Raw genomic sequence first — 23080 nt, 5'->3', positions numbered from 1 at the left:
GACCCATGTAAGCAAGTGGCTAACAGAGGTGCCCCTTCCCTTCATCACACCCCTCACAATGGTTTATCCCGAAACCCACCTGTTTGTGCCACTGGACCAGCCTCAGGACACCCGGGCTCCTTCCACACTGGTGACTGGTCAGAGCAGCAGGGCAGGTTAGTCAGTTCTGCACATTGTGGTCCCGAACTGTCCCGCTGTGTTCCCAGCCTTGACCTTGTGTCAGCGCCCAGCACAGAGTGAAATCCAGGGTTAGAGAGGAAATGCATTCATCCAAAGAAAACCCCGAGCTCTGTTTATTGAGCTGAGTCCCCTGCATGGGGCACCCATCCTCTGGTGTAGCCGGAAATTGTTAGAGCCCATTCTGCAGAGGAGGAAAACTAAGGCACTAAGAAACAAAGGCGGGCTTCCCCAGTGGCTCAGTGGTTAAGAATCCGCCTGCCAATGCAAGGGACACGGGTTCAAGCCCTGGTCTGGGAAGATCCCACATGCCGCAGAGCAACTGGGCCCGTGAGCCACAATTACTGAGCCTGTGCGTCCGGAGCCTGTGCTCCACAAGAGAGGCCGCGATAGTGAGAGGCCCGTGCGCCGCGATGAAGAGTGGCCCCTGCTTGCCACAGCTGGAGAAAGCCCTCGCACAGAAACGAAGACCCAACACAGCCATAAATAAATAAATTAATTAATTAATTAAAAAAAAAAAAGAAACAAAGGCCACTTGTCCAAAGTGACACAGTTACTTAGTGGCAGTGCCAGGGACCCCACCCGAGCCTCTCTGAGTCTGAAACCTGATTATGTCCACCAACCCCACGTTCCTCTCAAAGGTCAGCAGTTCACTGAGCACCTACTGGGAGTGGGTCACCGATCCTCACCCCTGCCCCCAACCACACCACTCCGCCCATCACAGGACTGTGCAGCTCACCCAGGACCATCAAGGCTGCTGTCAGGGCCATCTGGCGGGGTGGGCGGGAGCTCTGCCGGCAGGTCCCAGCCCTGGGCTGCCTGAGCCGAAGGTCACGCACTCACCTTCAGGCCGCCTCCTGGGGGACTCCTCAGAGAGGAAAGAGTTCGGGATTCCTCCCAGGGGCTTTCCAACTGGTGGAACCATGGAGGCACCCTGCCCAGCCCCACCACGGCGTCCTCATTCTTCTCTTATCTCTCCTGCCTGCCGCAGAGACTGAAGGCCATCGGCGGTGAGCCAGCGGCGGGCAGCGGGTGAAAGCAAACACCAAGATAAACCCCACTGCAGACAGGTATCTTGGGGGCCGCAGGCCTCAGCAGCCATAACTGGCCTTGTCTGGGCTTCTGAGCGATCATTAAGGCGCGGCCGGAGCCCTCAGATGCCTCCTTTGGAATTCCAACCTACCCATGTGGAGAGATGGGAGGCCCGACAGAGGAGCGGAGGCAGCAGCCTGAACTCCGGACAGAACCGGGACAGAGGGACAGAACCGGCACAGGCAGGGGGAGGCGAGAGGCAGTCAACACGCATTTAGCGACGGCCTGGGAGCTCACTCGTGCGTGTGCGCGCGCGCACACACACACATGCGCACACACGGTGACATGAGAGCATTGCTGGATTGGGAGTTTGGGATTCGCAGATGCAAATCCCTATATACAGGATGGATGAACAAGGAGCTCCTACTGCAGAGCACAGGGAACTCTACTCAACATGCTGTGATAAACCATAATAGAAAAGAACATGAAAAAGAATGTGTATATATATAATTGAACATATAATTGAATCACTTTGCTGTACAGCAGAAATTAACACAACATTGTACATCAACTACACTTCAATAAAAATACAGAGGATTGCTGGAGTATGGATGAAGAAAATGCCACAGGACAGAGAATTAGAGTGCAGCGGGGGGGCTGGCTTTGTCCTTGGCAACATCCACTTCTATCGCTTTCTTTCTGGCTGGTGTCTAACAGGACCACTGTTTCCTGGGACAGGGCAGGGCACAGGCAATTTCCTTTCTGCCTTTTCCACGCTCACCAAGGGGTCCACAGGGCATTCCGATGGGTTCTCTGATGCCTGACTTGAGCACACCGGCCTCTGGAGGGACAGGGTAATATCATTAAGTGTTCGGTGAGGCCGTCCCAGGATGGGGCTCACCCAGCAGTGATTTTCATAGGACCCTGATGAGGCGGCAAAGCAACAGGAACATTAGGAATTATTGGCTGTGTTTTAAGGCTCAAGGAGGAGTATTTGAGGAGCCTGACTGTGGCCTATAAAAGTCAGCGGTGGACGCTGCCATCAGTTCCAATTCTGTGCCGGCGGGACAAGTATTTCAGAATCAGCCCCCCCCCCCCCGCTTTTGACCAGTCACACAAACAAATGCCTCTCTGGAGGGGGGGCTCTCACACCTCCCAGCAATGTCCAAGCTCCTCCAGAAAACCCAGGAAGAGGAAAGGAGCAGAATCGCCCACCCTAACGCCCCCCGGGCATGTGCTTCCGCAGGATCACATCCCTTGCCCGGCTCCGAGTGAATGATGTGTGGACATGGCCGATCTTACTGACAAGTCATAATGATCTCCGATACTTTCAGAATTTTGGCATCAACCAGAGAACGGGCCGCAGGATCTGAGAGCCTAAGAGAGATGCCCCGACACTAACCCTACAGGGTTCCACTCGGTTCCTTCACTTCTGCTCCTCCTTTCCTGCTGTCTTTGCTCAGAAAGAGAAAAGATCACATCCTCAGATACAAGGAACAACCCTGACCAACAACACCCGGGCTTTCCCCCATCCTGCCAGACCTTAGGCCAGGAAACACAGAGCCAGTGTGTCTGGGTCAAGCCAAGAAGCACTGGAGGCAAGGTCTCCAGATCGAATCCCGATCCAGCATGAATCCTGGTGGCACCCAGGGTCCACGGCTCTGCCTTCTAGGCCCCTCTCTGATGAGCTTCCTATGGAGGGCCTGCTCTCTCACAGGTGCCTGTGACTTTCAGACGGTGTTTGGGTTATTTTCTCTGCTCTGTTTCTTCCAGTTTGATGTACCCACTCAGGGAAGGAAGTGGCCGGATCACATCAGAATTGTTGGGTGTCTAGTACACTGTGGACCAAAGGACAGTTGGAAATCATTTCAAAGCCTTTTCATATTCAGTGCCTCCTTTGTGCCTCACACTGCCTGGGGACTGACTATCACTGTCCCCATTTTCTAGATGCAGAAAAAAATTCAGAGAGATTAAGCAACTAACCCAAGGTCACATAGATACAGAGTGGCAGTGCTGAGGGGGTCAAGGTTGGGAAGGCGGCAGCATGCTGAAACACTGAGGTCCATCTCCCAGGCTTTGCTCATAGGAAAGGGCTATGGGCGTCTTCTCCCCATCCAAGGGGCCTTTCTCTGCTGCTCCAATTCAGCAGGCGTTTATCAGGGGCCAGGAGATCCCGAGAGACCCTGGAAGATGCTGTGGTTTTTTCATAGTAGCAGGGCAGCTATTTGCTCACTGAGCATTTACAAAGTGCCAGGAGCTGTGCCAGGCATGCTGTGTAAACTATCTCACAGGATCCCCACCATCACCCTGAGCTTTAAGATCACTCTGCTAGGAGGAGGCGAGGCAGAGCAGGGATCCAAATAATATCTTTATCTGAAGGACACAAGCAACTATGGGGAAGAAACGGCAGTGGTTGCTTCATCGGCCATTTGCATAACCAACAACATTGACTGAGTGGCTTCCAGGGCAGAACCTGGACTATATCAGTGGCACCCTGAGGACAAGCGGAGAGTTGGGTGGCAGGTCTTCCCTGGTGCCCGTGATGGGAGGAAGTGGTGCACACGTACTGGTTCAGCTGGTGTATTCCCTGAGCTCCTGCTATGCACCAGGCGAGTGTCAAGGTTGCAAGCCCCTCCTAGGGCTTGCAGTCTAGATGGGGGGACAGACAATAAACAAGGTGACAAGTAAATTGATAGGGCAACACCGTCACGTATTGATAAGTGCTACGAAGAAAAAATAGGACGGCACCACGGCGTTGGAAAACGGTTTGACGATTTCCTAAAAATTTAAGTATACACGTGCCGTGTGGTCCAGCCATTCCATTCCTAGATATTCACCCAAGTAGGTGTTCAATAACTATTCCCTTAATGACTGAATGAATAAATGAATGAATCTATTCTGCATGTCAGTTTTTTGTTTTGTTTTCAATTATGGTAAAAAAAAAGTACATAACATAAAATTTACCATCCCAACCATTTTAAAGTGTACAGTTCAGTAATGTCAAGTACATTCACATTGTTGTGTGATGTCATTTTCTTTGTTGAAGGTATGAAGATAAAACTCGGCTGAGACAGACAGGATTGGTGAGGGACATGAAAAATTTAAACTTGACTTCCAGAAGTGTACTCCTTAAAAATATGACCCCAAAGCCTTGTGGGATGTGCCTTGTGGGGGTCCCCTTGTCTTTCCACAGTCAGGATAGATCATGGCAGGAACTCTGGCTTTAAGAACAGTTTCACTTTCCTTTTTCCCTGTGGGCTCCCTCCCCACCCCTGCTGGGTCTGCTCGCACTCTGCCCCACCCCCATCCCGGAGTGCCTCTGGCCCCAGCTGGTCGGGGTGAATGCAGTGTCACTGTGTGAGCTGCAGGGACATTCCACAGGCCCAGCCTTGTGCTTCATCTGGCTCCAATCTGTCTTCCCCTCCTTGCCTTGCTTCATCCTTTGCATCTCAGCCTGGGCTGTATTTTCCTGTGATGTGGGCTGTGGAGCTGAGTGGCTGAATGTCACAGCCGTGGAACCAGACCTCCTTGGTCCCCAGCCCAGTTTCATACCAACTAGTGATGTGCCTTTGGGCAAGTGTCTTAACTCCTCTTAGCCTCGGTCATCTTACTGTAAATCAGGAGGAGAATGGCACCTACACCACAGCAGTTGTTGTGAACATTTATTATGAGCACTTTTCACACTGTCTGCCACAAAATAGTACTTACTAAATGTCAGCGCTAATCCCAGGAGTTGTTTTGCATTTTCTCCTTACGAGGTGATCACGGTTTTATTACACACCTGCAGGTCTGGATTAAACATCTCTAGGATCTGGGGTGGATGGGGAACATCTCTTAGAAGGAAATAATATGATAATAATGTGATAATACCCATCAGTTATTGAGGAATTCCTCTTTTCTAGGTACTATGCCGGTAGCAATAATTAATGATAATTAACTAATAATGAACAACAAAATAGAAGCAAATCCTGATTGAGTGCTTACTGTCTGCCGGGCAATGCTCTAAACATTTTTGTGTATTAACAAATCCTAACAACCCGTTGAGGAAGATACTATTATTATCCTCATTTTACAGATCAGAAAACTGAAGTATAGAGAGGCAAAGTGACTTACTCAAGTTGAACCAGTAAGTGGACAAGGATAGGACTCAAACTCTTGCTACTCTGGTCCAGCTCGTCCCCTGGGCTCTGAATCCCGAACAATCCTACCCAGTGTCTGGTCTCTAAAGCTTACCAGCTCTCGGTTACTCTGGCAGATGTTGTGCTGTTCTGCCCCCCGGCTGGATGACTGTGTCTCCAAAAGGGGCATTAAATTAGGCCAGCGGACCCTGCAGCCCTGCAAAAGTTCCCACACTCACCTAGAAAAGTCCTTCTTTGTATCTGGAGAGAGTATGTGTCTTGATATGATCTCAGGACCCACCCAGGCAGTTTTTCAAGTTTCCACGTGGTCTCTCCCCTCCTGGAAATAAGAATAAACACTCAGACAGACTCAGGCGGACCCTCTAAATGAAAGCTGGAGTTATCCAAATGAAAGTGTTCTCTGGTTATGGGTGGAGGATGGGCTGGGGAGGAGGATGGAGGGACTCTTTGGAGGGCAACGATCTTTAAGAGAGATGCCAGGAGGGAGAGCCCTTTCTTCCCTCCATCCCTTCCATTCATGGGGGGGGGCAGACAGTGTCTTGATAGAATCTTCTCGAGTCCTCTTCCTTCTGGAGACAAGTGTGACTATAGGTTTTCTGCTGGTCTTCCAGGTGGATTTTTCTGAAGCTTTAAGTATGTTAACTCAAGAAGGCTCCAACCATAGGCCCCTTGTGTATTGATAATAACAATATTTTATGTATATCGCCCACTTACTAAGTGCCAGGCATTTGTTCTGGGCACGTTATGTTCACAAAGACTCTATCTTTTTTTTTTTTAATATTTATTGAGTTATTTATTATTTTGTTTGCACCGGGTCTTAGTTGTGGCACGTGGGATCTTTTTTTAGTTGCGGCCTGAGTACTTCTTAGTTGCGGCATGCCTGCGGGATCTGGTTCCCTGACATGGGATCAAACCCCAGCCCCCTGCACTGGGAGCACGGGGTCTTACCCACTGGACCACCAGGGAAGTCCGGACAAAGACTGTATCTTTAACCAAACTGTAGTTAGGCTCCTCTGAGCCCTCTTCTTGACTAGCCCTCAACCCAGCCTTCTGCATCCTGCACAGCCCAGTTTTAGCAAGAATCCTGCTAAGTCAGTTTAGCAAGAATCCCTCCGACCCTTGATATCTGATCACCCTCCATATCTGATCAAGTTCCCCATTCCCCACTTTTGAGGTCTGTCTTTGGCCTACCTTTAGCAAGAATCCTGTTAGGTCAGGTTAGCAAGAATCACCCTAGCCTTGATGTTTCTTCGTAGTAATACTTTTGCCATCCACTGACCCTTCACTCTGCTGCTTGCCTATAAACCCCCACTTATCCTTGGGGTTCTCCGAGTTGGGCTTGATCTCTCCCTTCCCTATTGTGGAACCCCTGCCCCAGTAGTCTTGAATAAGTTTTCCTTACCATTTTAGCAAGTGTCAGAATCATTTTTTCTTCAACATGAATTAGTTCATTTATCCTCACAAGGATCCTCTGAGGTCCGCAACTGTCTCCACTTTCACCGGAGAAGGAGGGAGGAGAGAGGGTGCCCTCTGGGATGAGACACAGCTGTTGCCGCATCTGCAGTTTGTACCTGGACGTTCTCCCAAGTTCTCCCATCAGCCCACTTGCAGGAACTTCAACTCGGCGAGATATTGTGCCCTTTGCGACGCAAATCTGAATGTTCTCCAGCGGTGCCGGGAACTACCTGGGCAGTTGCGGGACTAAGGCGCTAGCAGCCGGACGCCGTCGCCTAGCAACCGGGCAACAGTCACGTGACCCAACCCACGTGCCCATCCCCCCCGGGGGGGTTGGAGCCGGGGCCGCGGGCGGGGCGGAGCCGGGCAAGTTTGTTTCCCGAGTTCGTAGACCAGGAGCCCCCGCGGTTGTCGCGCAGGTTCCCTCCAGCTTCGTCGAGATGGAGCTGCCCGCCGTGAACCTGAAGGTGGCAATAGGCGGGGCGGGGCGGGGGTGGCCCAGCCGCTGGGGTTGGCGGGCTGGCGGGCTGGCGGGCGGGCGCGGGGCGGGTCTCCCCGAGCGTGCTGGGCGTTTGCGCTTTTAAAGTAGGAATTTAGAGGTGAGAGGACCGAGCGTTTGGGGAAAGAGGGGTGGTAGGGAGAAAGAGAACGTACAGAGTCCAGCTGAGAAGGAGGTGGGTGGATAGACCGTAGCAAGGAGAGGGATACAGAAGGCCAGCAGGAAAGACCGAGAGGAAACTGGAGGAGGGAAGGGAGGGAAGAGGCCCCCTCTTCCCGGAGTCAGACCGGCCCAGCTGGGAGCGCCGGGCCCCCGAAGCTCGCTTTGGCCTGCGCGCCCAGAATTCCCCTGGGGAAAGAGGAGGGCGCGGGGCGGGGGGCCCACCGAGAGCCCGAGGGGGACTTAGAGGCGGCCCACCTCCCTTTCACCGAGAGAGGGGCTAAACCTTTCACCTGCACCCCGGACACCAACCTGGTAGCCTCCTTTGTTGGCAGACGAAGCTGTGATCCTGGACGAGTGGTTTTTCAAAGTTTATGAATTCAACGTCTTTATTTCGTAAGCAGCACAGACACCAATAGAAGTTACTTAAAAGCAGAGAACGCCAACTTTGCGCATTTAGGGAAACACTGGAGCTTCCTGGGGTGTCTTCATTTCCTGAGCCGTGTCCTCAGCTGTCAGGATGCCAGCGGCTGTTCTTTTTTTTCCTCCCCGCCCCACCAGCCCAGTGCTTCTTGGCTCTGTTTGCCACTGAGAGGCTGAAGCCTTTAACTTTGGTCAGGAACGTATGAACCTTGGACCAAACCTGCCATTTTGGGTCTCAGTGCAGTTTCCTTCGAGACTGTAGTATCCAGGAATGGCCTTTTACTCACGCATGACAAAGAATTTAGCACCCGTGGTGTCTGGTACTGAAGGAATCTAAGAGATGACTACAGCACAATACATTATCCATATTTGGATTATTAGACACCGTCTGTGCTGTGACTTCATATGGGAAGACGTCCCTTGATACTTTCCTTAATACTTGCTTCAGTAAACCTCCCCGAAGCTTTCAGTCAACGGCTAGGCGGAGAGATGGCTGGAACAAGGGAATGGACTTGGATTGAAGGTTTAGCTGGGAAGAAATTTACATGAGGGCAACTAAGGTTTGTTGGTGTCGATACTCTGTTCCAGCCTGTGTGGGGTTAATGTTGACCGCCTTTTCTCTAATTAGAGATTTGCCTAAAATAATTGCTAAGAGGGAATGAAATGAGGGACAGAGCCACAGGAATTGAGAGGGGAGAGAGCCCGCATTTGGGGGGCATCTGTGGGGTGCCAGGTTATTTATTTAATCACATCAACCTTCTGAGATTTTGACAGATGAGCAAACTTCAGCTCAGACCAGGTAAGTAACTTGCCAAGGTCCCACAGAGATTTAGTGGCAGAGTCAGGGTTTGAATCCATCAGGGTCAGACTTCAAAGCTGTGTCCTTTCCTGGCCACCAATTAGTTAGGACTGACTTCTGCCTTGACATTTTCTGTCCACGGGGAGGGCTTAGTCTGTTTGGGGCTTTTTTGGGAGCAACTTCATGGGTGGGACAGGCCACACACGACCCCAGGTGTGAGCTGTGCTGGCTTTGGGTGCCCGGAATGAAATGTCTGGTCCTTCCCTTGACTTGGGAAATAAAACATCATATCTCAGAGGGTCTTAACTGATACCAATCAGAGACAACTAAGTGCTGGGAGGGCCTGAGCAGCTAGGGTTGCTAGGTAACATACAGGACATCCAGTTGAATTTGAATTTCATATCAACAATAAATAATTTTTTAGTATAAGTATATCCCAGGCAATGTTTGGGACATTCTAGCAAATTATTCATTATCTGAAATTGAAAACTAACTGGGTGCTCTGTGTTTTTGCTGTTAAACCTGGCCACCCTGTGGAGAGAGCTGTTGGTGCTTGTTCACCGCCGTCTGAGTGGGGTGTTCTGAGACCAGAGCCCCTTGGGAGCGGGGGCAATGCACCCCTGTGGCCCTGCACTACCCCCTCCCTTATTTCACACATTCCTTGGGCATTGGCTCAATGCCTGCTTGTGCCCAGCCCAGCTGGAGTGGGCAGTGGTGCCAGGTGAGCAGAAGCAAGTGCCCCAGGCCCTCTGGGCAGTCGCTAACCCAGCCCCAACCGTGAGGCAAGTCCTGAGCTGGAGGAATGTCACTGTGACAAGTTTCGAAGGCAATAGGCTAGGGTTCGTGAGGTCTTGGGAGAAAGGCCCTTTGGAGGAGGGTGCAGGGGGTAGTGTAGCATGAGGGTTAAGAACTCTGGAAGCTGACTGTGTAGTAGTAATGAGGATGGCCACGTCTGGGGGGCTGACTACCTGGCAGGCATTGCATTGAATGTTTCGCACATCCCTCCACCTCTCTGTAGCCACACAACACCCCTGTGAAACATTATAGTCCCACTTTATAGAAGAGCAAGCAGCAGTTCTGAGAGCTCAGGTGACCGGCCCAAGGTCACACAGCTCTAAGTCACAGAGCTGGGGTCCAATCCACATATTTGGCTGCAATGCCCACACCATTAACCACTGCCCACCTCTGCCTCTGCTGTCCAGCAGCCCTGAGTGCTGTCCCCTAGCCTCAGCCCTCGGGGGTCCTCGGGGATCTTGCTGCCTCATGCAACAGGCCACCGAGTGTTTGCACAGGACCAGGAAAATATATTCTGGGTGTTTTTGTTTTTGTTTGTTTATGGTTTTTTTTGGTCGTGCCGTGCGGTTTGTGGGATCTTAGTTCCCTTACCAGGGATTGAACCCGCGCCCTCGGCAGTGAAAGTGCAGAGTCCTAACCACTGGACCGCCAGGGAATTCCCTCCATACAGATTAATATAGAGAATATATTTTTCCTGGGAATTCCCTGGCGGTCCAGTGATTAGGACCCAGTGCTTTCACTGCCCAGGGCACAGGTTCAATCCTGCAAGCTGAAAAAATACAAAACTGTACGGTGACCTCAGGTCTGTCTACCACCCGTCTGGGAAGTCCCACCCCCACCCCCGTGGGCCCTCTAGTGGCAAACGAAGGGTCTAAGTCCTGGTCCGCAGGACCCTGCGGTTTCCCCCTTAGCCTTCTCTTCTCAAGGTCAAACCTCCTCATTTCCATCCACCCTTCCCTTGCTCTTCCAGCACAGTGGATAGAGCACAGGCTTTGGGGCCAGAGAGATTTCTGTCCAAAGCCAGACTCTGCTGCTTACTAGCTGTGTGACCTGGAGCAGATTTCTAAACCTCTCTGAGTATCAGTTTCCTCACCATAAAAAGAGCATAAAATTAGACCCTACCTTCTAGGGTGATAAGGGGAGGATCTAGTGGTCCTGGAGGTGGTGTAGCATCACTTTTTTTTTTTTTTTTTTTTGCGTTACGCGGGCCTCTCACTGTTGCGGCCTCTCCCGTTGCGGAGCACAGGCTCCGGACGCGCAGGCTCAGCGGCCATGGCTCACGGGCCCAGCCGCTCCACGGCATGTGGGATCTTCCCGGACCAGGGCACGAACCTGTGTCCCCTGCATCGGCAGGTGGACTCTCAACCACTGCGCCACCAGGGAAGCCCCTTCATCACATTTTTATTAGCAGGAAAACTCAGACCAGATAGACCTGAGATTAGCATCTGGGCTCTCTTGTTTATAAGCATTACCGTTTGGGCCAATTTACTTAATCTCTCACAGCTTCAGTTTCTTCATAAGTAAAACAGGATTAAAACTCTACGCCAGACGGTTATAAGGATGACGTGGGCCGAGTGTTCAGGGTAGTGTAGACACGTGACAGGCAGATCTTCCTCAGTAGCAGGGATTGATGTGGTTGACACTGTTTCTGGATGTCTGTTCCATAACAGTACTTACGGTTAGTAAGTAGGTACATCCAGTGACCGTCAGATGCCTGTCTCTGCGGTGGAAAGGGCGGGGCAGCCCCCCTGGGCCGAGTCTATAGGAAGAGTCCAGGAGCTCAAGTCTGTTTCCTCTTGCCCAGTCAGAACGGTCAGGCTGCCCAGGCACATTCTCAGGCCCCTCCCTCCCTCATTCTCTATGGCAGTACCTGGGTATCCCCAGTATCCCCTTGGTTACCAGAAACCTCCCCCAGAGTCAGCAGACAGTTCTTTTGTGCTGAGATGAGGGCTGTCAGGAAGGGCAGAGCCAGCTTGGCTGGGTTTCTTTTTCTTTTCTTTATTTTTATTGGCATATAGTTGATTTACAGTGTTGCGTTAGTTTCAGGTGTACAGCAAAGTGAATCAGTTATACATACACATATAGCCACTCTTTTTTAGAATCTTGGCTGGGTTTCTTGTTGGAGTTTTCCTGCACATTAGACCCCTCTGGGCCTGGGTGGGTGCGCCCGCCCATTACAAAGGTGGGGAAACTGAGGCAGAGGAGGCTTCGTCTTTGTGGGTTTCTTTTCCCAGGGCTGAAGAGAAGTGATCCACTAATGCTATGTTTCCTAAATATTTAGAAAACAAAAGTGATGTCACACCGAGGGGATGTCTGTCTGCTAAAGGTCTGCAGGATTTCCAGATTATACTCTGTTCTGCCCAAAAGAGAGGGCCTAGTTTTGGACCTTAGCAGGTGCTCACTCCATAGTACAAGCTTTTCTGGCTCCAGGAAAAACTTTATCCCACAGGTTAAACAGAATGGTTTCCCCACAGGCTTCCCTGGGTCTCAGCCTTTCCTCTTACCATGGTAAAGCTGGGCTCTGCAGGCCAAGAGCACCCCTTTATTAAAGACCTGCAGTGTGCACAGTCTAGAGGTGGGAACCAGAGTCCTTGGAAATGAAGGCCGTTTCTGAAATAGAAGTCAAGGGAGGGCTGGATTTGGTGTTGATTTTCCGGAGTGGCAACGTGAGCTGCCTCCCCTGTGGCTCCTTCCTTGGTGTCTTGTCTTAGTTAAAAACCCGACACCAGGACCACCGTGGCTGGCCGCGTGTTATGGCCTCTGACAGGTCCCTTCCTCTCTGCGGGCAGGGTTTCCTATTAGACAGAGGGGGACAGTGTTTTGCTCTTAAGATAAAGATCAGGATTTCTCCCCACACCCTCCAGGCCCAGCCCTGCCCCACCCCCAGCTTCCTGTCCCTCCTCTCCACTCTCCTCTTCCACTCCAGCCACACTGGCTTCTTTTCCGTTTCCAGAATGTTCCATGCTCCCTTCTGCCACAGAGCCTTTGCAGGTGCTGTCCCTTCTGCTTGAAATGCTCTTCTTTCCCCTCTGCCCCTGGTTAACCCCTGCTCACCCCCTTCGTCCCTCAGAGAAGCCTCCTAAGCGCCTCTCCCTTGACGCAGGGTGAGGTTCCTTCTCCTTTGCTGTAACTTCCTTCACAGCAGGCTGTCTCATTGGAAATCCACACTCCTAAGGTGATGGCCTAGTTCACAGTTTCCCGCCCACCCTAGGTGTCAGGTCTGGGAGGGCAGCCCAGTGTTGCATCTGCCTCGCTCGCCTTTGAATCCCCAGGGTGGAGGCCAAGCAGGTGCCAGCGATGCCGGCTTAAACTGTACGTGTTTCAGAAACTTAGCGCTGTGTGATCCCTCCCCTTCAGCCCCTGGGAAGAGAAACCCTCAGAAGATTAGGCCTCCTCTGCCTCAGTTTCCCCATCTTTGTAACGGGAGGGCACATCTGCCCAGGCCCTGGGTCGGACAACACCTGGCTAAGTCAGGTTTGAAACGTGGCTCAGCTGTGCGACCTGGGGCAAGTTACTTACCTCTGAGCCTCAGTTTTCTCAACTGTAAAATGGGGAAAATTGTACCTCAGAGGACTCTAAGGATGAAATGCGTTCCTATGCACAAAAATCTCAGAATGCTGCCTGACGCGTGGGAGGCACTCGGTCATAAACGAGGGAAGGTGATGGCAAAGATTCCTTCCAGAGCTAGCCTGCTGTCATGTAGACTCAACTTTTTCGGAGTCTCAAGACCTGTGTAAGGCCAGGTGCGTTGGTCCTTACAGAATCGATCTAGTCCTCTGTAGCCGGAAGAGGGATTCTTCGGGCGCCGTGGACCGTACTCTGGGCTTTGTTCACTTCACTGAGCACTGGGGGTGAAGGTGGGGTATCCCGGGCGTCTGCCCCGGATGTCACCTGCCCCCCATGTGGAAAACGTCTGCGTCTGTCTCAAGCCCAAATAGCTCCCCTCCGCTGAAGGCCGTGCCCCCGGCGTGAAGGCGAGGAGCCCTGGTTCTGGAGTCATACTTACAGTTTCATTTGAGTCTTGCCATCAGTGGAATCACGATCAACTTAATTTACCTCTGAGCCTAGTTTCCTTGACTGTAAAATGGGAATGATTCTAGTATCTGCTCCAGAGGCTGTTGTGAGGCCCAGAGAAGGTCACGTGGGGCGCTGGGCCCAGGACCTGGAATGTGCCATAAATAGTAACCCTTCTAGAAATGCAGCCAGAGCCCCTTGCACCAGACCAGAAACCACTGCACCAGACCAGAAACCACTGCAATCCTGGCCGTGCGCCCTTGCTCTCTGGGCCCAGCATGCCGTCCCCGCCCCCGGCTCTTGGCTTCCCCTTCCCAACTTGACTGCTCAGTGCCGGAAGCAAACCCCCTCAAGGGCCCCCACCGACCACCAGGCCCCACTGAAGCTCCCGACTTGGGGCTCTTGGCCTCCCGCAGCCTCAGCGCCCCCCCCCCCCTCGGGGCTCTGGGTCCCGCGTCCCTGCCTGTGCTTCCGGGTGTCCACTTTGGGACGCCCCGCTCTCCCTCTCCTTTGCCTGGCTGGTCCCTGCGTCCCCTTTAGCACCAGCTCCGAGTTCCCTGCTTCTTTGGAAGCTCTAGCTGGCAGCTGCCCTGTCCTCCCTGTAGCATCTGTTCCTTCCTTCTTTACTTGCTTTGCAATCAGGGCCCTTTGGATTACCAGGAATAGAGACCAGCTCTACAAAGACAGTAAAGAGGGCTGTCTTTGAAGGACATATGGGGCAACAAAAAGGGTGGGATAGCGCAGAACTCTAGAAAAAGGCCAGGGGGATTTCTTTTCTTAACAAATCATAGCGTGTTACCTTCCTGCAGAAAAGCCCTCAGTGCACTTGGGCTGAAATCCATGCTCCTTGCGGAGGCCCTCAAGGCCCACCTCTCCCCTCTGGTCTTCTGCCACTGGGCTGCTCTCCCATTCCCTGGACGCACCCGGCATCCCCCCGTCCCCACACGGCACCCCAGCTCCAGTGTCCTAAGAAATCAGCCTCATTTGAGCTCCCCCCCACCCCAGTTTCCCATTGAGGCTCCTCTGATTCCAGAGCAGATTCCCAGGTTCCCCAAAGGAGCCTCCCGCCTTTGGAAGCAGGAAGGCCTGTAGGTGTCAGCTGCCCCGAGGGAGTGGGGAGGGCAACGTGGCAGCGTCGCCTGGCCTGTGCTCTTCCTCCTTCTCTACCTTCTCTTCTGTCACTGTTGGTGGTGTTTCATTTCAACAGACACTGCTGAAGCCCTCTTAGGGGCTAGGCGGGGGCTTCCGGTGTTTTCTGGCTCCATAAGCTTTCTTGCCCACCCCCCTGCCGCCATGGTGGTCACATTCACAGATCTCCTCTCCACCCACTCCCTCTTCTTTGTGTGTCACAGGCGATCCTCCTGGTTCACTGGCTGCTGGCGATCTGGTGAGTGACTCTCTGAGTGTCCTGTTCTGTGTCCACCTGTCTCCCAGGATCTGGGTCCACGTGTCTCCTTGGGGTCTTGTCCATGTGTGTCCTGGGTCTGCATCCATGTGTCTCACGGGCCTTGTCCACGTCTCCCAGCCCGTTCCAAGACTGAATAGCACCTTGTCAGGAACATCACCAGCAAGCTCCCCATGTTCCAAGGATGTCAGAGGGGCAGGCAGTACCCAGAGGCCTTTGCCGTCACTGCCCTAGGAGCTTCGAGCCCTCATCCTCAGGGAGGCAACAGCCCAGGGCAGTACCAACCGCTCAACCTTCCTCCAGACACTGCCCGAGCCCTTTGGGCTTGTCACCCCTCTAGTTCTTCCCCGAGGCCTTCACATCTGGGGGGTCTGAGGTGCTGAAGCCTGGGGGCCGGTCTCTTATACAGTGCTGGGGTGGATGTCAGGTAGAGCTCTGTGTGTCTGTGACCTTGGGTGAGTCACTTAAACCCCCTAAGTCATTTTCTCACCTATAAAGTGAGAGCATTACTGACCCTCCCACTTGTCCTGTAAGGTCATCGGAAGGTGAAAGCGTAACTTCTGAAACTGTAAAACTGCTAACCTCCATTGAGGGTGTCCAGAGCCCAGCTGCCAGGCTGGTCGCCTTCTGGGGGTTAGCTCAGCGGCTCAGCAAGTAGACGCCTGACACAGGGGTGAGGTCACTTGCTCAAGGGTGGACCCTCACTCTTACTTCACACCCCCTGCCCAGAGACGGCAGGCTCAGGATTCAGACTGACCCTGTTCAGGTCCTGGCTCTGCTATATTCCAGCCAGGTCACCTTGACCAAGTGACTCCACTTCTTGGGACCTTGGTTTCCATCTGTAAAATGGGTACAAGGAAGCACACCACTCAGGAGCTGTGAGAGAGAAGCATGGCGATGCTCTGCTCACCGGACACTGCCCAGGCCTGCCCAAGGGAGGCCTGAGGACTCAGGATTGATTTTCATCATGACCGTCTGCTTTAGCTGTTGAGTTTCTGGGGAGATTTGTCTGCCAAACCGAGACTGGAGACCATTGAGCTCACGTGTGCGTTTTGCAGCTGTGGAAGTGCAGTGCACACGTTAACGGGTGTGAATAATGGGAACAGTGATAATCATGGTTAATGACCTCGAGGAGCAGAGTCAAAATCCAGATTTCTCAGTGACGCTCCCCAAGATTGAGCTGGTGAGGCCTGCTTTCCAGAACCAAAAAATGAGATTACTTATTCTGAGTAAGCCTCGTTGTGCCCTTCGCTCAAGTGCTTTGCACATGTTTTCTGTACGGTACACTTCAGGGAACGCCATTTAAATTCGTGAGGCACCCCACTGCGTGCTGGGGCCATCCAAGCTGAGCGAATACGGTGGATAAGAGCGCAGCCTCTTGAGCCAGACTGCCTGGGTTTAAATCCCAGCTTTGCCACTTAGCAGCTGTGTGACCTTCAGCAAGTTACTTGACCTCTCTGTGCCTCTCTCTCCTCATCTGTAAAATGAGGATAGCAATAGTGCCTCCTTACCGGGGTTGTTAAGACAAATGCACATAAATGAGCGAATTTAAAGCACTTATAACTCTGCCAGGTGCTAGTAAGGGCTCTGGGTTAACTATTATTTTCTTTGAGTTAACAAACAAGTAAACAGTTGAGTTAGTAGCAATACCCTACAAAATAAAAGAGGGTGGGCATTGTGTTAGAAAGCGGTGAGGTGGTACTTGAAATGGGGCAGTCAGAGAAGGAGTCTCGGAGTTAACAGTTGAGGTGAGGCTAAAATGACAAAAAGGGACCGAGTGTTCAGGGTAGAGGGGACAGCAAGGCAATGAATGGGAGGTATAGGCTGGGCTGTGTCACCAGATCCCACAGGGCCCCATAGGCCATGGTCAAGAATCTGAATTTTATTCCAAGAGAACTGTTGGAGAACTTTTAGCAGAGTGACGTCCCCGATTTACCTAACTGGTTGCTGTTTATGAATGGCCAGGAGCGGGCAGGAGTGGAAGTACGGAGACCAGTGGGGAGAGGCTAGTAGGAGAGGATGGTGGTTTGGACCTGGAGGGACGTGGTCAGATTCCGGATCCGTTTGGGAGGCAGAGCGGTGGCATTTGCCTCCGCGGAGGCAGAGCGGAGGCAGAGTGCTGACATTTCTGGAGCACGGGGGCGTGGGGGGAAGGAACAAGGCCATGGACTGTGGCCTCTGCTCGTAGGGGCCCTGAGACCTGAGAGCCTTAGGAGGTGACCTGTGGGAGGGGTGGGCGCCTGTGCGGCGGCCACCTCCTGACTTGACTCAGATGCCTCCTTCTCCCGCAGGGGCTGCATGGTGTTCCCGGGCGCCTACGCGTGGTCCAACTTCACCATCCTGGCTTTGGGCGTGTGGGCCGTCGCGCAGCGGGACTCCATCGACGCCATAAGTATGGTGAGCTGGGGGAGAACTGGCTTGAGGGTGATCGTGGGCCCGGCTCCGTCTTCCCCTTCACTCGTCCAATCTCCTCTCCCTTCTTTTTTCCCCATTTTCCACTTTCTGCTAAGTAAGCCCACCCAGGCTACCAGCCCACGTGCACCTTCACTAGTCTGGCCTGCTTCCCTGCCTGCCTGGCTCAGAGAGCCCGGAGTCTGCTCATTTTTTCCCCAAGAGGGGCATGGCGTGGGCTCCCACCGGTGTCCCAGACTGGCCCTTCCCCGAGGGCAGTGGAGCACACGCCAGTAACCCACCTCTAGGGCCCTCCTAATAGGGAGGGATGTGGCCGGGAGGCCTGTGGAGAGGGAACTCCACCACCTTGTGAGGTCAGAGCGGACACCGTCTGGCTGAACTGTCCCCCGGGGGAGCTTCCCGACACCCGCTCAGACCCAGATGGCTGTGAGCACCCGACCGGCCTCTCGGGATGGCTGAGAAGGGATTTCTCTGGTGGTGAAGATGGAGCAAGTGAATTCTGAGGGACCTTCCATCTCAGAGGCTCTGGACCCAAGTCTTGTACCTCGTCGTGGCCTCAGCATGAGAGGAGGTGGGGGAAGGTGCTCTGGCCCCACACCACTGCTCGCGGCCTCACAGCCCCCAGTCGGGCATCTCATCCACAGAGTCCTGCCTGCTGGCTTGATCTGTTGTCCAGCAAACCCCAAGGACACAGTAGGGCACAAGTGGAGCTTCCGGCCTGGTGTATACGGTGGGAGAGTGAGGGGGTGGGACAGGGGGGCAGCGGGCTCGTAAACCCGGATGACACGTGGTTGCCCCTGGGCCCTGCGCCCGGCCTGTCTTGCAGTTTCTGGGTGGCTTGGTGGTCACCATCTTCCTGGACATCATCCACATCAGCATCTTCTACCCAAGGACCAGCGTCTCGGACACAGAGCGCTTCAGCGCTGGCATGGCCATCGTCAGCGCGCTCCTCAAGCCGGTCTCCTGCTGCTTCGTCTACCAAATGCACCGGGAGCGCGGGGGTGAGCACCTCCTCCACACTGGTGAGGCCAGCGCCTCCCGCCAGCTCCCCGACTCCCCTCTCGCTGGCCCAGGTGCTGGCACGCTGCCATCTCCCCACCTCTCCCTGGTCTCCACCTTGCCCGCCCCCCAGCCCCCGGCCCCAGGGAGCCAACCTTGCCCCCTGAGAGAAGGGCTCGAGGTGCAGGGCGGGGCTTGGCGTGGGCTCTGGGAGCCAGGCTGGACCGTGTGCAAGTTTCTGGTCTCTGCTGCAGGAGCCCAGGGGTCCCCCTGGCCGGCCCCACCTGTTATGACCTTTCCCTGGCACCAGACTACAGTGCCAGGTTCCCCTGTCAGCTCAGACATGGGTGCAGCTTTGGGCGTGATCCAGTGCCCCAGGCGGTTCTGGGCAGTCTGTGGCCCGAGGCTTGTAGGCACCTGCAGGGCCAGCTTCCCCTCTCAGCTCCCTCCAGCCCCATTGCTGGAACCCCCATCTCCTGCCACATACAGGGTCTGGGTGGCCAAGGGAGGGGTGGTGCTGTGGCCTAGGCCGTGGGGGCCCCGGCCAAAGCCAGCCCTGAACTGCAGGTGCTTTCCCTTAGCCCAGACCTGCTGCCCGCTCCCACGGCCTCTCTGAGCTGTACCCCTTCTCGTGGTGGCCCTTCCCCTGCCCTCTCTGATGCACATTCTCACCTCCTTTCTCTCTCTCTGAGAGAAGTGGAGAGAGGTGTGGTCTTCCACCTTTCACTTCTGAGAAGAGAGGTCCAGAGTGGCCCGTGACCCGCTGGGAGAGCTGCTGGGCTAAGGGCCGGAATGGCCCGGGGCCGCCCACCCTGGGCAACCTCAGCACTGCCCAGGCCTGCCCGGGGGCGGGGAGGAGCCAGTGACGTTCCTCCATTAGACAGATGAAGAAACTGAGGCCCAGGGCCCTTGGGGCCCGTTCAGGAGCTCAGGACAGTTGTGCAGAGTGCAGATGGGAGTGAGGGGTGTGGCACTGAGAGCCCTACCGCCTGCCTTGCACCCTCTGGGCTCTGCAACTGTGCCAGCTCTGGGGCCTTCTGGAAACAGTCACGCTATATCCGCTCTGTCCGGGAGAGGAGCCGGAGAGGAGCCCGTGGGCCCAGGGCTGGGCGTCCCTTGGCCAGATTCCTGAGCATGTGCTGCTCAGAGAACCACTGAGGCATAATGGCTACGAGCCCTGTCCTTGGGGTCGTGCTGCTTAGGTCTGAACCCTGGTGTCCTCTGCTTCAAGCTTTATAATCTCAGGCGAGTCAGTTCATCTCTGTGACCCTCAGTTTCCTCATCTGTAAAGTGGGGACAATAAAAAACCTCTGTAGGGTTACAGGAGGATTGAATAAATAATATATGCTAAAGGCTTGATGCCTGGGGCTGCTGCCACTGTCACTCCTGGGTGCTGGGATGCCCAGCTCTGGCCTTTCTGGTCAAGGGGTAGGGGGATGTTGGTTTGGCCTTGTGGAATGTCCTAAGTCCTCACCCTTCAGTTTTTCTTTCCCCCCATCTCCCCCGCCCCCTAGCTTTCCTCGGACCTTCACAGGATCACAGTGCCTACCAGACGATTGACTCTCCAGAAGCCCCTGCCGACCTGGAGAGCAGGGCTCACGTCCCCCAAGGATACTGAAGCCAGCCCTGCTGCACCTGGCCCCAGCCTAGGGGCCAGTTTGACAAACTGTGGGGAGGGGTGGGAGGAGGCTGCATCACCTTCTTGGTGCCTTGGATGTCATCCTCGGGGCGCTCCCGTCCCCCCACCTTTCTCAGAACTAATGTGGGATGTGCCTTCCGGTTCCCCATCTCAGGGGTTGCCTGAATCAAGTGCCCTGAGAGGCCAGGAGCCCCTGTGCACACCTGTCCCAAACTCCTCGAGGCCTCTCCTCGCTCCCAGGCATCTCACTGGTGCCAGGCTGGGAACTGTGGTCGCTTTTGTCACCTCCACCCTTAGCTGCTCCGTGCAGGCGCTGGGTCGAGCCGTGCCTGAGCCTGGCGGGGTCAGGCCTCTAAGAGCCAGTGATGCCCCTACCCCACGCCTCTCCCGAAGTTGGCCAAGCCCTCCCGCAGGAGCTCTGAGAGCTTCTGGTCACACTAAGCCCCAGGAGTGCAGGGGTGAGACCCCACGGCTTCTCACTGCCTAGTCACTTGGGGCCCAGGACCCCATCACTGGAGGCTGGTGGTGTCTGCAGCCTCAGAGGTCCGCCACAGCCTCCAGCTGCCCTTCTCAGAGCCATGGCATTAAAGTTCAGGGAATCCTCTAGCTGAGTGTGTTTTGAGCCACGTTTAATCTCCCGTCAGGGCTGGAGCCTGGACTTGCCATTCCTGGGAAGATTCCGGCGAATCCCCAGGGCACCAGGCCTTAGGTGCCCATTCTCTCGTGGCAGGAGGAAGCAGGGGCTCACGACCAGCTGGGCCTGCTCTGTGCTCAGCTCCAGCACAGCCGAGGCCCCAGCAGAGGAGGGCACTGTTCATTGCGGCAAGTGGGTGTCCATTTCTCCGAATTCAGATGGCTCAGGTATTGGTTTGAATCCTGCCCTGCCCCTGACTGTGTGCCCCTCAGACCCCCGTGTCTGCTGGAGGAGGGCTAATGCCTGCCCAGAGAGCGATGATGCAGCTGAAATGGACGGTGCCTGGCCCTCGGGAGGGCTCCCTGCGTGACAGCAAGGTTGTCGGCGGGGCTGTTCCTTGAGCCCATGATGCTGTTGGGTGAGTGGGCCGGGGCGGTCTGCTCCTGGCAGACCCTGTGTCTTGGCCTCAGAGCAGATGGGGACACCTGTCCAGAAGCTCCAAGGATCCCATGGCCAGGGCCCCCCCCCCACTCCCCTGGGATGGCACTGACCACTGGGCCCCAGGTACCTGGGCTCTTTCAGGCCATCCTGGCTCGTCCCCGGCACAAAGAGGTCGAGGCCTGGTGCACAGTCCCCTCCCCCCATTCTTCTGTATCCGTCCATCCAAAGAAGCTGGGTGCCTGCCACATGCTGGAGCTACAGGGGTGAACTCAGGTCCTGCTCTCGGGGGGGAACAGGCATTAGGAGTCCTCTGTCAGGTGGCGAGAGCCCTGGAAGAAGGAACATGGGCCTCCGGGGAAGGGGCTTGTGCTCTGGGGCCAAGGGATGCTGGGTGGCTGAAGCTGTGGAAAACCGGGAACAGCCTCATAGTCAGATGGGGGCGGACAGATAAGCCGTGGTCCGTTCATTCTAAGGAATGCTGTTTAGCAGTTCAAATGAATAAACCAGGCCTATTTCTATCAATGTTGGTTCCCCCCGAACGTTGGTTGCAGAATGGCACACGTGATATGAGAGCGTTAGTGTGAATTTTAAAACCTCTCAGCAATACCCTGTGTTGTTTGTGGCGTACATGTGGTAAGATGTAAAAGCACCAGGTAGAAGGACCCGTGTCAAGCGCATGGTTGTGGCCTTGGGTGGGGGAGAGGAGGCTAACAGGCTAACACTCAAGTTCCAGTTCTCTCGCTTGTACCGGTTCCTGGCACGTGGGAGGCTCGCAGCGTATATACTCCTGCATCTGGATCCTGAGCGCGTCAGATTTCTCAAGGAAGGAAGAGGCGGGGTGGGGGGGTACAGATAGGAGAGGCTGTGTCAAACAGAGAGTATATTCAGAGACCCCAGTTCCTTATAGCCCCAGACCCCCAAGTTGAGCGGATCTTTGGGGAGAGGGCAGAGGAAGGCCCCTGTCTGAGGTGGAGCTCCCCAGGAGCAGACCCTGAAAGGAAGCGTGTGATGTGTTGCAAAACAGGGGAGCTGGGCTTTCTTGGTCATCTGCCAAAGCTACTCCAGGGTTGGGGGACAGTGACTTAAACTTTCAGGCTGCTCTGGCTCCCTGCCCATGCGGGCAAGGTGGCCCCAGGAAGCCAAGGGCCATCCTGCAAGGAGAGGCCATCAGAGGCACATGGGAACAGTGAGGGCCACCAGGGTGGCTGCCCCTTTCCACACAGCAGGTCTCATAAGGGAGAGTGTCTAACATTCATTCAAAAAGCAGTCAAGAGCTGACGGGAGCTGGGCCGTGTTCTAGATGCTGGGGATACCCCAGTGAGGGGAAAAGCCCCTAGTACCTGGGAGATTCCATTTTGCTTGGGAGGTTTCAGGCAGGGCACAGCTCGGAGGAAGGGCTGAGCGGGCGTGTGCCTGACCAGTCTGTTTGGGGGCACGGTCAGGAGGCCAGAGTGGCTGCAGCCGAGGATGGGAAGAAGCAATGACGTCAGGGAGGCAGCAGGGGCAGATGGGTCAGAAGGTCATTTCAAGGACTTTGGTTGAGTGTGAGATGGGAGCCACTGGAGGGCTTTGGGCAGAGTCCGACGTGGTCTGACTTAACATTAAAAGGACAGTGTTGGATGGAGAGGTGGAGGTGGTGACGCGTGGTCAGGTCAGGCAGAGCACCGGGCACCGGTTCTCAATCCAAGGGAGTCCTCCAGGCACTTCTGCCCACGGCAGCTTGGTATTGGAGGCGTCAAGGAAAACATCAGACGCTCAAGCACTGATGGACGGCGCTGGACTCACGCTGAGAAGAGACAGCAAGATCGGCTTCAGTAGTGGCGTCGGTCTTCCAGGGACCAGCGGGTCCCTCCCGGCAGCTGACAGGCAGTTTGCTTGTGCTCGGCCCTCTCAGGGCGCAGTGGAAGGACCCCATCCCCTCCCCGAAGAGGACAGATAGAGCAGTGGGGCTGGCCGGGTGCCATATGACACACGGGTTTAAGCAGAACAAAAGAGCACACGCTGGGCCTGAAACAGGGAAAGATGCTCCCACGCCAGGCGCCGAGCTCAGCTGGGCTG

The 23080-nt window shown here is 54.6% G+C and overlaps 1 protein-coding gene and 1 long non-coding RNA gene across 8 annotated transcripts; one reads left to right on the top strand and one right to left on the bottom strand.

Annotated features, from left to right (window-relative positions):
• Positions 1–1708: 1708 nt before the first annotated feature.
• LOC109549255 (uncharacterized) lies at positions 1709–8129 on the bottom strand. 5 transcript variants are annotated; one of them, XR_002175492.3, is made up of 5 exons: positions 7774–8129; positions 6751–6878; positions 5567–5667; positions 4918–5020; positions 1709–3858 (listed from the first exon to the last, which is right to left on the bottom strand). It is a non-coding gene; the product is annotated as an uncharacterized lncRNA (long non-coding RNA). The 5 variants fall into 5 exon arrangements; XR_012328032.1 differs by lacking the exon at positions 7774–8129 and having other exon boundaries at positions 1709–3047; positions 3193–3858; positions 6751–7158; XR_004522917.2 differs by lacking the exon at positions 6751–6878 and having other exon boundaries at positions 7774–8120.
• Positions 7176–21544, top strand: AGTRAP (angiotensin II receptor associated protein). 3 transcript variants are annotated; one of them, XM_033843251.2, is made up of 5 exons: positions 7176–7270; positions 14845–14879; positions 17189–17294; positions 18136–18310; positions 19823–21544. In XM_033843251.2, exons 1-5 carry the CDS (start codon positions 7244–7246, stop codon positions 19924–19926), a joined length of 447 nt encoding a protein of 148 aa, XP_033699142.1. In that variant the 5' UTR covers positions 7176–7243; the 3' UTR covers positions 19927–21544. The 3 variants fall into 3 exon arrangements, with proteins under 3 accessions (XP_033699142.1, XP_033699147.1, XP_073652097.1); XM_033843256.2 differs by lacking the exon at positions 7176–7270 and adding an exon at positions 8140–8444; XM_073795996.1 differs by lacking the exons at positions 7176–7270; positions 14845–14879 and adding an exon at positions 8140–8444.
• The last annotated feature ends 1536 nt before the right edge of the window (positions 21545–23080 follow it).

This window comes from Tursiops truncatus, chromosome 1 (genome assembly GCF_011762595.2).
Source record: "Tursiops truncatus isolate mTurTru1 chromosome 1, mTurTru1.mat.Y, whole genome shotgun sequence".
In the NCBI taxonomy this organism is placed as follows: Eukaryota; Metazoa; Chordata; class Mammalia; order Artiodactyla; family Delphinidae; genus Tursiops; species Tursiops truncatus.
This window is presented reverse-complemented; position numbering and strand designations above follow the sequence as displayed.